Raw genomic sequence first — 17,105 nt, forward strand, 5'->3', positions numbered from 1 at the left:
TTCCAAGTTCCAAATGATTGGGAACATCAACAAAATCCTCTATGTGCCTCACTTTTAATGATTAATTCATATTACATAATAAGAAGAGTAAATCAATGACAGCTGTGGTTTGAGAGGTGTATTCAAAGCTGTTATAAATATAGAAGCAAAACTGCCCTTTGTTCTAACATTCATTACAAATTCATGGCTTGACCCGACATCTGTTTATGATAAGATATGGACAACTTGGTTATTCTTCATAAAGGTCAGAACTAAGTTCATCTTCTTCTACCTCAAAGAAAATAACTTTTCTTGTTGGATTGAGAGAAAACTCGGCAGGAGGGGTGGCAGCTTAAAATTGCAGTGGCATGTCAGAGCTGACAGACCCTTCCCTGCCACTGAACAACTTTGTGATTTATGGCTGCTCACGTGTCTTCAGCAGCACTGGAAGGTTGTCCACAGGCCTCACTGATGCACATCAGTTGTTCTCCAGAAGGTGATGGAGCTGAGTGGGACAGGAGAGGATCCAACAAGCTTTAGTAGTCAAATTCCTTGCTTCTGTGGTCCTAGACAAGGCCAGGAGCATCTGCCCTAAACCTAAGTCCTGCCCCATGGACTGCTCTGAGTTGTGGTTCCCTGTGGTTTGTGGCTCTGGCACACGATCACTGATCGTGCAAACCAGAGCCTTTCTTGCCAACAGTTAAATCTCCAAACACTCCTCCCTACAGGAGATGAGATCAAATGCCCCAAAATTGGTTTTACCAGCCAGGGACACTGTTGAATTTGAAGGGGTCTGGTTCAGTAAGGTGAATCCCACCCTTTTGCTTTTTGTCTGTCCCCACATCTGTGGAATGTCTTCAGCTGAGGGCAGAGGTGGAAATGTTTCATAATGGCACTAAAACAAGGTCGAGCCTGTGCCTAGGCTTGGGCTAAGAGCCAGCCCCAGTGGATGCAGCTCTAGCTGGGAACTGGGCATAGAAAGGGAAGAGATGCTGACTGTCCCTCCCCTGGGCAAGCAGGCTCCAGAAACCAAGTCCTGTTTGTGCCTTTCAAACTGCTGCTTGTTTGCACAACAAATTGCACAGCTCATCTCTGCTGGAGTTTCTGGGAACATTAATGGTACAAATTATTATGAAGGTTCTGTAGTAAAGGAGAATGTGCTGCAAAAAGATCAGATTAATCACTGTTTTGTTTGATGTGGAGCACGCTCTGCCACACTGTTACTGTCTCATATTCCAATACAGCCTCCAGTGATCCTATTAACTGCAAGAGTAACTTCTCTTTTTTGATATTTTTATTTAAAAGTCTGGTCCATTAAGTGCAATTTTTTTTGATGGAGAGTTAAAGCTTTCCACCAAGACCAGTGGATTGGAAATGAAATTACATTGTGATTTTTTTACTCTTGTTTTTTAAAGGGAAAAAGAAGAAAGAGTGAAAGACAAGCCTGTTCAAGTACTGGCATTCATTTTTTCTGAGTTACTCTGAGATGTTACAGTGTCCAGGATCATGTTTTTGAAAATAGTAGTAATTCACCATTTAAACTGTGTAGTACCTGTCTGAAGATTTTCCTCTTGAATACAGCACACAGTATGTACTGCTAGCAGGGACTGCTGTAATTTCGCAGTCTTTTAATAACCTGTTGAAATTTTTAATAACCTTTTAAAATTTATAATGACTACCAAGGCATTAAGGTAACAATCTCCCAGAACACCTCTAAGGAGCAAGTACCAGTCTGACTGAGTTTGCAAAGAGATCAAACAGTGTTAGTCAGCATCACACATGTCAGGGCTGGGTAGTTCCATATCTAGAAAATGCTCCAAGAGGACTGAAAGAGAGATGAGCAGCCTCTTGCTGAAATTAAAAAATCCCAAAGGAGTCCTTAGTTTAATTACTTTCTTTAATAAATTGCATTGGGGGAGCATTGATCATTAACTGATGAATAACTAATGGTAACTAATTTCCAGTTTTCAGTGGGGCTTCAGTTCCCAGGATATTCTCTCAGGACTCAGGGTGGGAATAGAGCTCACATGAGCTCTGAGAGCCTGGCTCAGCACGAGCAGCTCACAGTGCTGTAGGGGCAGGGCAGATTCTCCAGCATCCAGCCTGACCTGAGTTCTGTGATCCCATAGCTGTCCATTACTACTGAGTCTATTTAAAATTACCTTGATAATGCCTTTTGCATTTGCTGTTTTTCACCATCAGGTCCTTGCAGATGTCCTGGTGGAATAAGCTCTGGAGTATTTCCACTTCCTGCCACAGGTCCTAACACAGCCCAAGTGCAGTAGGTGACCTGCTAGAATATGGTCCCCTGTGGGCAGCACTGTATTACCTCACAGCTCTGCTTGAGCCTCTTGTCGAAACAGTTTGAAACCTCATGAGAAGTAAATTCTGCCTGATTGGAATATTGGATTAAATGGCATTTTCTCATCAGCATCCACCTGGGCTCCACTGTACAAATACTTTAGGGGCACTGTCACTACCCAGAATATTCATGTGTTCAGCCTTTAATCTGTGAACTCTCTGTACACAATGGAACTTTTCAGAATAGCAAAGCCAAGCTTAATTATGCCCTGAGAAATGCTGGATGTGCTGGTCAGGTCTTGTTCCTTGGGGTCGTGCAGTTTGAAAGTACAGCTGTAGGCAGTTTGCAAAAATTGCTTCTCTTTTCCTGCTAAGATACTGTCACATCAGCCACGAGCATTTGCTGCCATAATTTATTGTTTCTTCCCATACTGAGTCAGAAGGGTATGCATTTTTTTCTTCTTGGCTAAATTAAACAAATCAGTCATTTCACAAAAGTTTCCAAATGAAAGATTGTTGTAAGCAAGACCAGATATGTTCTTTTATAGATCTGGGGTTCAAAAAGAAGAAGAAAAAAAAAAAGAAAGAAAGAAAAGAAAATAACAAGGAAGCTTGAAAAACAGCTTACAGTTTGCTTTGGGCTAATTAGATCTTATCAGTGAGAAGACAGATATTTCTTTCTTTAGCATGATGCCATGGTGAAAGTTGACCTGGTGTTTATGAAAGTGTATTGCACACTGCTTTTTAGCTAGAACTATGGGGTTTAAAATAGTGATCCTCATAAAAAGCCTGATGTGAAGGTGTGTGGAGCACTGGCTTTCAGAGCACACATGTGTGTGCTATTAAGGTCCCGGGAAGGGAGCAATTACAGGACCTTTGTCATTCATCTCAGATGCTGTGTTAGAATGTTTTTAATAGGAACTTGTCTTGCTTTCTTTCTGACTTTCATAGAGGCAAGAAATAAGATCCCTGAGGGGAAAAACACTCTACCCTAACGCCTTGAATACTTGAACTCTGAAGTCAGTAAAGCATGACTCTATCTCTCAATATTGGAGCTTTAAGCTATGGTGTTATCCTTGGCTTCAGCAGCTTCCAGCAAACTGGGGACAAACCAGTATCTTTAAACTTCAGATGACTGCAGATGATGAATAAAGAGAAAACCCATCTTGCCTGCAGCTTAGTTATGAGAGTCATCTAGAACTGGATCTCCCTCTGATAGATCAGCCCTCTCCGTACCGGAGTGCGCTCAGGATTGGCTGGAGGGATGCTGTGACCTCCTGCTTCTGCTGGGAAAAGTCTCTTACAAAAAAAAATACATCAATCTGTTGGAGGTTAGAAAAGCAACATTTCTGAAGATGTCTTGGGATCTGAAATGTATCCCAGCCTCCCAGGAGCCCTCAGCAATGATCCATTACCCCATTCAGTCTTGGACCTGTCTCTGTGCTGGTAAATCTGTATTTTCTGCCACTATTAATCCTCAACAGAGGAATTTTTGGATTCTCTGCTGTGCTGCCCAACAGCAGCCCTGCCCTGGCTTAAGTCATTCTTGTTCCCCACTCTTTCTCTGGCTATCTTTTGTAGACCAGGAGTTGATGAAGGCCCTGACAGATCTCAGCACTTTCTGTAAATCTGTTCTATTTTAATACCTAATATTCTCCTAAGGCATTTGCTTTCAAAGCAATTAGACATCTGTCAGCACCTTTGCTAGATTTCAAGCTTTCATATCAGTATCCTAAGGTGTAAATAGCATTCCAGCTGAAAAATCATAGCTTGCTCCTAAGGTTAGAGTTTTTCAGTGAGTAAATCTTCTTTAAGCTGTTGAACGCAGCTGCTGCCTTGACAATTTGTGAGTTTATTTCCTTCTGGATATCCCCACTGGCTTGCATGTTACTGCCAAAGAATGTGAATGGAGGCATTTTTGTCTTGCTTTTACCTTCCTAAGCAGTGTTTGAACTGGGAGTTACAGGGGTTCTCATTAGCTTCACATTTTGTAGCTGTTCATTAACCACCTCTATTTTACAGTGCTGAGCAATTCTTTGATCTTTGCATGGGGGTGGATTTCCAGTTTACAGTGCTTGTATTGTCAGTTTAGGGTATTATGGTTAAACTGTGTGCATTTTGCACGTGCCTTTTTGTGATAGTGACACCACTGGCAGTGCCTGGTGGAAGGGAAAATCCACTTCTTTCTTCAGCACCAGCATCTCTGCTCAGCCCCTTGCCCCAGCCCCAACTTTCCAGAGGAGGCAGATTGCTGGTGGGTCTTCTGTGGTGAATCCAGCCCTGAAAATTATTCTGTGGACATGGTGCCTTGCTCCACAAACATTTGGGAACAGTGAGTCCGTAGCAGTGCATTTAGCTGTCCAGAGAAGGAGAGAAGGTATTTATGGGAATTTGCTGTGCAGTTGGAGTTTGATTTTTATACTTCTTTTAATGATGTTCTCTTCTCATAGTGCAGCACGAGTAACAATTCCCCCTTTGTATGTATTTTGTATCTATTCTTATTTCCTATTGAAATTCCTAAGAAAGAGACTATCCAAGTACTGAGTTGAAAATTTTGTTTTAAAATAAGCCAGATGTCCAACCTTCCTTTAGCTGCCAAGCCCTAAAGAGTTCAAGAAAGATGTTAAAATCTGTCTTGCTGGCTGTGAAAAACTAATTGCATAGCATAGGTGATGATCCCAGTCTCCCAGGAGAAGGAATAAAACTGCTTCGGGCAAAAGCTCTGCTGTTATTTGTCTGAGGATTGGAGTTGGCAGTGCCTGTGGAAAAAAGTTTCATTGCTTGCCCTCCTTGCTGGTTAACAAATGCAGAGACAGGAACACAGACAAAGGTAGGTGAGTGTTTGTATGTTGGTATCTGAAAACCTAATTTACCTTATGAGAAAAATGCTGATTTTGTCCTTTTTTTCCCTTCTTTCTCCCCATGTCCTTCCTGTTGAGAGCACAGGGAGAGCTTAAAAGCCAGAGACAGAGGTTTCAGACTCAGTGTTACAATCATGTGAAGGAAGCCCATGGCCTGAGTTATTTAATCCCTGTGTTGTAACAGCGGTTCTGTTTGCAAGAAGGATGTACAATTCCCTTCCCAAAGCAAAGAGTTTGGGGAGGATTAAGATTAGTAAAAGCACTGTGAAGACTAAAAGTGCCACTGAAATCCTGAGGATTTAAGCTTGCATTTGACTGGTGAAGTGGAAGGGCCTAATAGTTGCATTTATCGGAATGAAAAGTGGCCTTGGACTTCCAGGCTGGTGGAAGTCACTGGGGGCACTCAGTACTGGGAAAGAGCTGAGGGACACACAAAACTGATGTGATGTCCAGATCTCACTGCATAAATTCAGACTGTGAAGGGTAGGGCAGGAGAAGGGTTGATTCAGCATAATCCTAAATACTATAACCATTGCTGAGGTGTTATTTGACAGTGATCAATTTTTTATGTAAATTCAACACCTGAAAAATGTAAAAAGTGTAAAAATATCTGTCATAAGCTGGTGTGTTGAACTTGAATTGAAATAAGAAGATTGTAAAGGAAAAAAAACCCAAACAGCAGGGCTTTCTTGTGATAATTCCAGACCAAAATGACCATGGCTTTGCTTTACTCACCCCCCTTGGATTTAGAGGTGGAGCCCTGTGTGCATCCACATGTTCTGCCCTTGGATCTGGATCTCACAAGCATCCACACTGCACACACAGGATTTGTACCTGGACTTCAGTCCAGCCTCAGTGATGCCCATCTTCTGAACCTCTCCAATGTTTGGCATCTCTCTTTTGAGAATTATCTCTCTGAGGTGATAGTGTTTTTCAGGGAGAAAGCTCCAATGCCCTGACTTTGGTGAGAAACAGCAGAGGACAGAAAACATGATATTTTTTTTACATCATTCTGTTGATACCTCCTGGGCTTTCCCTCACCTCCTCCTCTCCCCCATCGTTTGCTTGTGTGTGGCTTTAGCAGGAACAGGAATCTTACCCAAGTCTTGCAAGCCATTGTTTCTTTATGTTAAATACAAGGTTCTTTTATTGACTCCAGCTGCTGCACCTCCCTGTGCTCACTGTGTTTGCTTTATTAAAATTGAACAGCGTGCAAGTAGGACATTGTAAATCACAAGTGACTGGGCCAGAGGAAGAGGGAGGGAGAGGGAGGGACTCTGATTGTATGACAACAAAGAGAGCATATGAACAGGCTGGGCCTCCTGGCTAATAGCAGCCAAAACTCATGAGTACAATTTGCAATTGCTCCCAGGAGGACAGGCAAGTGCCAGACAGTTAGCAGGGATAGATGGGAATGAGTACTGGAATACCTGATGTGTTCTCTCCAGAACAGAGCTTCTCAGAGGTCTGGGCACGCAGGAGCTGCCAGCCTGTGCTGTAATCCTGGGATTTATCTTAAGTCACTGCCTGGCTGTGGTCATTCTGGCTGTGGAAGAAGCCTTGTTAGACAATCCAAGTCTTGGAGAGGGCTTTTAAACCAAGTACCACCGGGTCCCTCACAGAGAGGGAGGTGGAAGCTGCTGGTCCATAATTAAGCATTTCACATTTTTCAGCTTTGTCTCTTCATGGCTGGTAGGGAGAACTGCATTTTTGTCTGCTTAGATCCCATGGGCATGCACAGGGGACAGTCGGAGTAGATAAACTTGGAGCAGAAAGATAACAGGTTCCTTCCCTGTGCCAGGAGAGTTCCTGTGCTCTCAGCACCCCAAGAAGGTGCAGAATGACCACGGACAGCACAGCAGCCACACAGAGGGTCCCTGGCAGCCTCAGTGACCCAGCTGTGAGCCCTCAGCACCACAGTGGCTGCACCCTCTGCTCTGGCAGTGTGTTTTGCTGTGCATGTGACATGGAAACCTCTGTGCTCAGTGTGTTCTCTCCTGCAGTGCTCCTCGACGTGCGGCAAGGGGCTGCAGTCGCGCGTGGTGCAGTGCATGCACAAAGTGACCGGGCGCCACGGCAGCGAGTGCCCGGCCCTGGCCAAGCCCCCAGCCTACAGGCAGTGCCACCAGGAGGTCTGCAACGACAAGATCAACGTCAACACCATCACCTCACCCAGGCTCGGTGAGTCAGGGGCCTGGGGGGAAGGTGCCAGCTGCCCAAGGAGGGCTGCAGTGATTGTCTGGGGCCAGAAACTGGGAGAGGCTCAGGCAGACTCCAGTAAAGGTCTGGTGTGGGTGGGTCCTGTCTGACCCCTGCCTCAGGCTGTGCCCAGGTGGAGTGCTTGGCAGAGGATGGAGCCGAGGGAGCAGCAGGAGCACACAAATGGTGGGTGATTGATAGGATTGAGTGATTGATTGATCGATTACAGAGGTGAGGGAACTGGCAGGTGAATCTTTCTCCATCACAAACCCATCCACAACACTGCCTGTGCTGCAATGAGTGTGAAGCAGGATCATTTATTCATTGTACCCCAAGAAAATACATGACCCTGACAGGTGGTTTGATGGACTTCCTATAAACCCTGTGATTTTCTGTCACTGTCCTCCTCCTCATCCTCCCTGCATTCCTTGTGTCCCTGGCTGAGATGGGAATATGGTGATGACCATCTTTTTCCTGAAACACTGTAACACTGTATTTAAGATGTGCCACTAGTTAAGAATGCCTCTGTTAATACAAATTTGTGGGGATCTTATGATTTTCCACATTGTGTTTCCTTGGTTTATAAAGAGATAAAAATACAAATATACTAAAAATATGTTTTTCCAAACTTCAGCCCTGTGTGTTCCACCACAGCTCCAAGAACCATGTTGGTTTCTTTGCATTTCACACATCCTCAGCAGTAAGATGAAGATAAATAAAGGCATCAGCTACACTGACACAGCCTCATGGGTGCCTCCTGTCCCCTTCTTTACAAGAGGCTGAACAAGAAGAGTAAGGTAAACAAGAAGAGGTTACCAGAAAGAGCAACCTCCTCTGTCACAGCTGAGCTGATCTTACAGGCTAAGAAACCTTTACCACACATGAAAACACAGAGCTCATAAATGAGAACCATTTTCTAATAGTGCTGTCCAGTATTAAATAACACTTAAACTAGGACTGGACTTGAAGCTTCTGAACTGAAATTTGTTCCCTGAAAGTTTACCAAATGTTTTAAAAGAAAATGGGGACTTTCATTCTCGCAAATGCACTCATGCTGAGGGGCTTCTAACCTCTTTTGGTATGAGAGTACTTCCAAGATATTTTAGCACTAAGAGCATAGCAAAAGGAAAACATTTCATTTGAGAAGTAAGCCCTTGAAGCACTGATGAGACAAGAAATCCATCCTAATTCACATTTTAGGACAAAGCAATAAAATGCTCATGTGCTTAGAAGACTGAGGAGGCTCAAGTCCCTGCTGAAAGTAATCTGCAAGCAATTTGGGATGCTTTTGTTTCTAAACCAGGCTTGGAATCACCAGGGCCAGAAACAATGATATTTGATATTAGTAGAAAGACATATCATTGAGTGTTTTGCTCTTCTTGCTTACGAACAATTCTAATTGGATTATCTTTAAACAGTTTTCTGTTTTCTGCAATGGGAGCATCAGAAAAAAAAAAAAGAAAACAGAAAAAAAGTCCATAGTCTACAGACCCCTTGCTGCCTTGTCCCTGCTTCAGAATGGTTTTTTGTCTTGAATAACATTTCCAAAAATATCTGAGTGTGGAATTCACCTCACCTGTCTTTTATGTCTGTGTCCAGTGTCTCTCATTGATGACATATTCAGAGTGATTTATTCTGTCACTTCTTTCCTGTCTTCCTTCACAACCTATGAGGGGTATTGGACCTCTGAAATATTAGTCCTGGCCTTATTTGTGGCTTATTTTCTATTATGTGAACTCTCCCATCTCATTCATAAAGTCTGTCTCAGGTGTTCTTGCCAGGTGTGTGATTTATTCATCTCCATTCCATTGACTGCAGTGTGGAGTTCATGGCCTTAAAGCTGGGCTGAATCTTTGGATGTTTCATTCATCCAGGCCTGTTTGCCTCTGAGACAAAATAGGTGCAACATGAGGATGTTTGCACTCACTGTTCATGCCCAGGGAAGGAAGGAAACACTTCCAAGAGCCCGATATTTTGGTAGAGAGAACATCACCTGCTCTCCAGTGCCGGCAGCGAGTGTGGCCCTCCCTCCCCTCAGGTGCAGGGCTTTTGGTCACACCTGCAGTGCTGTGCCCTGGCTAATCTGGCAGTTTCTCCTTTCTTGTCTCCTCCCAAGCTGCCCTCACCTACAAGTGCACGGGGGACCAGTGGACAGTGTACTGCAGGGTGATCCGCGAGAAGAACCTGTGCCAGGACATGCGGTGGTACCAGCGCTGCTGCCAGACGTGCAGAGACTTTTATGCAAACAAGATGCAGCAGAAGAGTTAATGAACTGTGCCACTCCTTAGAGTCTTCCAGCTGTTCGTATGTAAATCACAGACTAGTAGGTCTGAGTACTGGAACTTCATGAGTTGCTACAGCGTGGTGGATCCCAAAGCACACCTAATGAGACTTGAAAGTAATCCTAAAGACTGGATACCAAAGTCATCCGCTCATCCACCTTAAAAAAACACACAGAAAGGGTCATCTCAAGGAGCCAATCATTTCTGAATATTTTGACATCCTCACATTTTTCATTATTGCTTTTTTAATATATTAAATCACCAGCCACTGGATGGCTTGCTACCATTAAAGAAAAGGACAAGAGTTGCAAAGTGATTACATAGGATAAGGTTATGGGTACCTCCATGGAGGAAAGCCTCTGGCAAAATAATTCAGCAAAGGTAGAGACATTACTTAATCTTTTAATCTTGGCTTTTTTCTGTTGTTTTCAATTCCCAGCAGTTATCCCACTGCAGAATGGGCTTGGAGGGACATGCATAAATGAAGGGCTTAGTTTAAAGAGAGGATTTTCTGTAAAAGCTTGTGAAAACTGATAGCAGAGGATGGACATCTCTGAATTTCCTACAGAAAACTCAGTATAATTATATCCAACATTCCAAGTCATATTTTTAGAGCCACTAATAGGGAGTGCTTTTCCTTCTAATTCTAAAAAACAATCCTCTCTATCTTTTCCCCAGAATAATTGAGTTTCTTTTATGAAACCTAATTTTTCTCTGAGCATAATGAAATGGAAGCTTATTAACAGCCATAGATAGTTACTTTTAAACAAGAACCATTTACATGAGATGGGAGAAGCCAGAAATCATTTCATCCAGTAGAGCTCACTGAGGGATTGCTTGGCCTAAGCTCTCTCCAATTTCTAGAAGTCAATCAGATAATGAGACTGTTGGTTCTTATAAGAGGATGGTGAAACTCAATAGGGTTGGAACAGAAACTGAGTTTGGAACAATCTTTATGAAAAGGATGTAGTGGGGAGCAGAACAGGTGTTTCCTATCTCTGGGCTCTTTTATACAGCTGAGGTTATGTAGCTTTTGGAGTAACCAGAAGTAGCCAGGGATTCAAGACATTCAAAGTGTAACCTGGAGCTTGTGGGAAGCCAGAGGGCTCAGACTTCCATTGCTTCCAGGGCTTGGGAATCTCCTCTCTGTCTTTGGATGCTCCCTGTCTCACTTCTGTGGTGCTGTCAGGTTTGGTGCTGTCAGAACCCTTCAGGTGCTGCACACACAATACTCTCTGCCATGTCTCTGCACTTTAAACCAGACTCCTCTCCATGATGTGAGACTTGAAACAGGAGCTCTGCCCAGGGCAGGGCTTGTCCCCTCCATTGTCACACACATCAGTGTCTTCCTATCACATCTTGCTCCAACAAGCATCATTTCCCTTCAGCCCCCTCCTCGTGGCAGGAATGGAGCCCTTTGGATAACTGCAGCTTTGTACTCGCTCTAGAACTGTGTGGGACTGTTTGACTCCTTGGAGCTGAGCACAGAACCAATCCCAGCTGCTCCCCCAGCCCCTGGGCCAAGCTGGCTTGCAGCTCACATCTGGCCCCAGGTTGTCTTTGTTGCTGTTGTCTCTTTTTATCAATGCAAGGAAAGATAAAGAATCTTAGTAGCTAACATGTCTTTAAAGCAAATTTTAGTTTTAGTACAGTTCTATCCACATCCAGGACCTCACTGGAATAACCTAGCAGCATTTCATTAAGGGCTAAATTTTTCAAGCACAGGGAGATAATGTTCATCAACAGACTAACCCTGTGTGGGCTTCACATTTACATCTGTGCTTGTTTAGTGCATATTAGTGTGTGTGCACCAGGGCTGGCCTGATGCACAAGGGCACATTTGCACACCTTTTTTCCTCAAATGCCTGTCTCAAACAGATCTGCTTTCCAATGCCTCAGATGATTTTCTCTATCAGGGAAATGATTCCAACTTGGTTTTTGTTATACTGGATTTTTTTTGACAATTTATAATCAGGATTAGACCTCCTTTTTCTGTTATTCCCACCCTTTTGTCCAGCCCAGAGGCTGTGTAAGTACTTAGCAAGGAATCAAGGGAAAATTGCTGGCAGGAGTGACAGGGGAGATTTAGACAATACCAGGTGATACTCAATTAATCAAATTAGCAGATAGAAGAACTGCTAATGAGAAAGTTCCAAGAGATCTGACAGAGCCCAGAGGACCTGGTTTATGTTCATAATTCACAGTGGTGTTTCCCCCTTAGCCTGCAGTGACACTGGGACTGTCCTTGCTGCCTCCCTGCCCCCAGAGCCACCCCTGAGTCCCCTGGAACCCCTCACTCAGTTTGGAATTTGCTGGTTTTCTTCTCATGGGCAACATTTTCTGTGTTACCTTGGCAGAATTGTGTGAATTATCATTGCTGGGAATCAAAGGTGCTTTTCCACTGCAGGGAACGTTTTCCTTCTGGTGCTGATCTGTGACCCTCTCTAGGCAAAAGGTAGGACATAGGAGAGGAAGGATTTTCGGTTTTGTGTTTTTCAGTGATGGTTCACTACTGGCCACTGTCCAGAACAGGTGCTAGGCTGGTTAGACCTGTGGCCTCACCCGATCTGCTGGGTTTTGGACCCAAAGAACACTTGAGTCTAAGTTCTGGGTCCTACCTAAGGACACAGGAATTTACAAGGATTTTTTTCAACTGTATGAGCACTGAGAAAAAAACACCTCACTTGCTCTCACAGATTAGCATGCACCAACCTTTTACTTTTTATAATCAATCCCCCCACACTGATTAAGAACTGATGGCACTACACAGCTCCACTTTATTCAATTCTCTTACTTCACATGGTGACAACCATTCCATCACATAACAGGCAGAAAAATAATAATAACAAACAAAAAAAATTCTATTCAATATTCCTTCACTTCTGGTTTTTATCACTTCTGGTTTTTATCACTTTATAGGAGTTTTACAGTGAAGTCACAGCTATGCTCTGCCCTCAGTTCCCACATTCTGGTGAAAAGAAAAGCTGTTTGTTTCAGTGTATCTATGACAATACTTTTCTTAGTTGTTCATAAGAGATTGATGCTCTTTTGATTACAGTGGTGGTATTTCCATATTGTAAACAATACTCTGTACTGTTACTAAAGTACTGTACATTTCTAGTTGCACAATTGTGTTATTGAGTGTAGATTCTCACTATCTCATGTATGGTGCTATTTTTTGTCGGTGGAAAAGAATCTTAGCAGTCGATTATTGCTTGATATTTTATTATAATACAGGGATATATTCTCCATGGCAATAATATCATTTAAGTTTTCTCATTACAGAGTGAAATGTATATATTTTTCCATTAGCTAATTTGCATACGTACTGTATCCATGGTAATTTTCTTCTTGGTGCTGGTTATAAATAGAAAAAGATAAAAAACAGTCAAACTGAATGGAACCAGTTGTAAATGAAAGCCAAAAAAAAAAAAAAAAAAGGATTATTCCATTTTGAACAAATTGAGTATGTTGAATAATAAATTTATTTTTTTCCATAACAACTTAAATAAGGTTTCTGAACTTGAAACAAAAAGACAAAGCAAACACAACAGCATGAAAATTAAGAGAAAGGAGTGAAGCTGTAAATGGTACATTATGCATCTGTGTAATCCTGGACTGAGACTGGGATTTGGTTAAATCCATGCCAACTGTTTAATTGCTGTGGTCAGTATAAAAGGTCATTTGGCTGTAAAATTCTGGCACCTCAGAGTTCTCAGTGTGCCAACAAACCAAGAAATGATGGGTCTTGTCCTGGTCAGGGTGCAGAACAAAGCATGGGGATGTTAACACCTGAATAATGCCTTGCCAGGTCTGTGGTCAGTGACACAACAGTAGAAAATTCCTGTCTGGGAAGAGCGTGCCAGGCTCTGTTTGGGATCTCTGTGTGTGCTTGGGCAGGGGGGAGCTTCTGCTTGGGGAGAGGGATGTTCTGAGAGTGCTTTGGGGGAAGGTTGTTCTTGCTGTGCTGGAGCTGGGAGGGAGCAGCAGCTCCACAGGCACCCCCTGACAATGAACGGTGCTGAGCACGTGGAAATTTATATTGGAGCAAAACGGTCCCATCCATTGGGAAGGTATCTGCATAACCTAGCTGCACTCTCCCCTGGTGTGAAATAAACAGAATTACTTCAGTGCCACGTGTTCTGGATGTCTTTGTTGTAGGCACTAGCCAGAATCTTTGTACTGTTTGGCTCCCCCTCAGCATGGTGAAGGTTATTTTTGCAGACAGCTGCACACAGATACACCTGTAGGATCCTTTCCCAGCCTGCCTTACAAAGATGCCATCATCTGTATCCCACTCCAGCTCAATTCTTGTTAAAAGGGCACTTAGAGGTGGGAGCAGCATCTTTCTAAAGCAGCCTTAAAAATGCAGGAATATGGTGGAGTGGTGGACTTGGCAGTGCTGGCTTGGACTTGATGATCTTAAAGGTCTTTTCCAACCCAAACGATTCTATGCTTTTATAACAAACCAAAGCAGAGTTGGTGAGAGTGCTCTCCTCCCACAATGATTTCCAGAAATTGAGTTTATACTTTAATAACAGAGCTCATTTACTGATCTCACACTGGATTCATGGCATAGCACTGATGGGCTTCCCAGTTCTCCGAGGCAGCCCTGGGAGATACCAGCCCCCTGCCACCCTGCACGGGACCATTCGCAGCAGCAGCACTGCAGAAACTCCATCCGAGCAGTGCTGTGCATTAACACTTCATCGTGTTTGTGCCTTGCCTGCAGTCAACATCTGATTGCAATTGTTGACCTGTTTGAACAATAAAACGTAGCTCTAAGCCTGGGGAAGCCAAAGGGCTTTGCATTAAGCTGGGGTATGGCAGTGGGTGGGAGGGGTGTAAGGAATGCTGTCATACATTTGGCTTGAAACGTTCCTGGTATGTGCCAATATCTCTCCTATAAATCCAGTAGGATTATATACTTTGCCTATTTTGCATGTAGCCGTTTGCTGTTTTTCTCTTAATCCTAATCCCCATTTCTACCCAAGCCATTGCCCTTCCCTGTGAGCTCAGTTGATTTTTAAGACACCTCAGCCAAGGTCACTAAAGGCAGGTGGGGTCACATGGTTCTGGTGCTCTGGCACAGAAGGATCAGAAGGAAAGTAAAATCCCTCCTCCACTCCTTGGAGATCACTTTTGCCTCCACCAACTCCACCTGCTCCCTTCACTCTGCTGGTGTGCACAGCAGCCTCAGCTGTCCCTTGCAGCAAGCTGGCAGCACCCTGTTTCCTCTGGAAGGAGTTTTCCTTCCAAAATGTGGAACACTTTAACCCCACATCAGCTCCGTGCTCACCAAGCACCACTGCTGAGGACTCTGCTCTCTGGTAGAGTGAAAACTGAATGTTCCTTTGTGTTTTCCCCAACACCACATGGAGCATTTCCATGGGGAAAGGGATGTTTTCTTCCTGCTGGAGAGTGTCAGTGCAAACACTGGTGTGCTATGGAGTTCTGCAGAGAAGATCTGTGCCAGATGTGCTCCCATTCCATGCACTCACACTTCTGATGGTGTCAGGAAGAATGGGATGGGATGCTGCTCTTCATGTGACCTGGAATGGAGGAAAACACTCATTTTTCACCAGGAGAGCATTGGTAGCTCACCAGTCTGCAGGGCTGGCTCCACCACCCTGCAAACCACCAGCTGCACAAGGATCACTGACAGTTTTCTGTAAGGTCACTGCACACTACAGCATCACTGGAGCCTTTCTGGAGACAGGGAGTGAGAGTACTCGGCCTGCTGAGGGGTCAGCAAAAAAGAGGAATCCTCTAACAGACTCTTTCATGTTGCACCAAGATCAGTGCAGCCTGTCCAGCAAAACCAGACAAGCCATTCTTGGGTTGGACTTTATTCATTTTCTTAGAAAGGACATTTGAATGTTTTTCAGCTTCCATTTCTTTCCCCAGCTCTGTACTTTTCCTTTGATTTTGTCTCTGATGACAAAAGGACCCAACCAGACTGCAGCTTTGTTTGGCACCAAACTTCCCTCCTGAGATGATCACACAAGAAGTCTTTTATCACTCTGGGGGCTCTGAGCCAGAGCTGCTTGTGGTGGAAGTGGCTGGGATTGTAACCCCAGGCTGTGGTGGGATGAGAGTCAAGCTTGGGCTGTCAGCAAGGGGACCTGCAGCAGTTCCCTGCCAGGACACATCAGAACTCCTGAGCCGCCTTCTTCCAGTGCTGCTCTCATTAAGGAAAAGGTATGAAATCCACATCTAGATTGAATTTAAAGATTAGGTGTTATTTAAAATATAAATCCTGTCCAGAATCATGATCTGATTCCATAGGAAATCACTATAAATTGAACCTCCTCTGCTCTCCACTGCTCACTAACAACATTTGGTTTTTCTCACAGAGCTGATGCCACCTGTGCTGCCCTGGCTTCAGCACTGTCAGCTCTGTTCCATGCCCAGGTTTGTGTTGAGGAAGAAGGGCCCTGCTGGAATACTGGAATTCTGCTCTCTTCAGGTCCCATCACCCTGGAGCTGCCGGCTGCTCTGGCTTGTGGCTTCCCCCCATCACATCACTGTAGTGCCTTGAGGAGGGGACAGTGACACTGAGCCCAGGAAATGCTGTCAGCCACATTTCCCAGAGGGTAAGGAAGATTCCATCTCTTTCTTGGTTTTGTTTGCTTTCTTTTTTTCTTAACCATGTTTTGCTGAAGAAGCAATTTTAAAGGGGAAGAAGAAAAACCACATTATTGTGTAAGCAAAATGGAAAAGAGCTTTCTGTGGGTTCCCAGGTATTCATGTGCCATTCTCCCTGCAACAACAACTCTCAGCCTGTGGCTGGCTGAGTGTTCAGCACGGGTGTTTTTGCAGCAGCTGTGTGCACAGTACCTTCTATCACAAGCCCTGTTCCCTGGCTGTCCCCATGGCTCAGTTTATTTGTGTGCAAGGCAACTGAGAGGTTATCGAGGCTTCCCATCAGCTGTACAAACTCACAGCAGCACCAGCTCTGTGTGTGTCCCTTTCTGAGAGTTACAGTTTGGGGGTAATCAGCTCTTGGGCAGCTCCTAGCAAAGATCTGGGTTTTCTGGTGTTTCTCTCCAGAAACTTATGCCACTCTCCTGTGCTTATGCCACAAGATGTGGGGGATCTATAGCCATATGTGTAAGAAAGAAAAAGCTTATTTACTTGTTTTCAGCCCCCCATAGAATGGTTCTAAAAGCAGAAGTATCCTTCACTACGAAGGATAAAAAAAGATAAAATTGACGAAAACACCCTCATATTTGTTAAAATTTTTCTAGGTGTTTTTCAGGGTATCACTAAGTCTTGCCAGGCACCTCCCTTTCCTCCCCTGCCTTCCCCAAATGCTTCCATTTTTGGCTAAAAAATCCCAAGTTTGGGATTTTTGGACCAACTATGTCAGCCAAAACCCAGGCTCTCTTCTCTAATTTTTCCACTTAATTTTTCAACTATCTTCTGGCAAAGCAGAAGCACTGTTTTGATGGAAAGTTTTTCAACCAGCTCTGCTCATTAA

The 17,105-nt window shown here is 44.0% G+C and overlaps 1 protein-coding gene across 2 annotated transcripts in view; it reads left to right on the plus strand.

The window, feature by feature from the left end:
• The window catches only part of ADAMTS17 (ADAM metallopeptidase with thrombospondin type 1 motif 17), a 156,674-nt gene extending 143,548 nt beyond the window's left edge, over positions 1-13,126 (plus strand). For both annotated transcript variants that reach the window (XM_086849571.1, XM_086849570.1), the window contains 2 exons: positions 7,145-7,322; positions 9,457-13,126. In XM_086849571.1, the coding sequence (XP_086705697.1) occupies positions 7,145-7,322; positions 9,457-9,608 (330 nt within the window). In that variant the 3' untranslated portion in view covers positions 9,609-13,126. The remainder of the gene's footprint in view (positions 1-7,144; positions 7,323-9,456) is intronic.
• Positions 13,127-17,105: the final 3,979 nt, after the last annotated feature.

Source organism: Cyanistes caeruleus, chromosome 13 (genome assembly GCF_971803275.1).
Source record: "Cyanistes caeruleus chromosome 13, bCyaCae1.hap1.1, whole genome shotgun sequence".
Lineage (NCBI taxonomy): Eukaryota > Metazoa > Chordata > Aves > Passeriformes > Paridae > Cyanistes > Cyanistes caeruleus.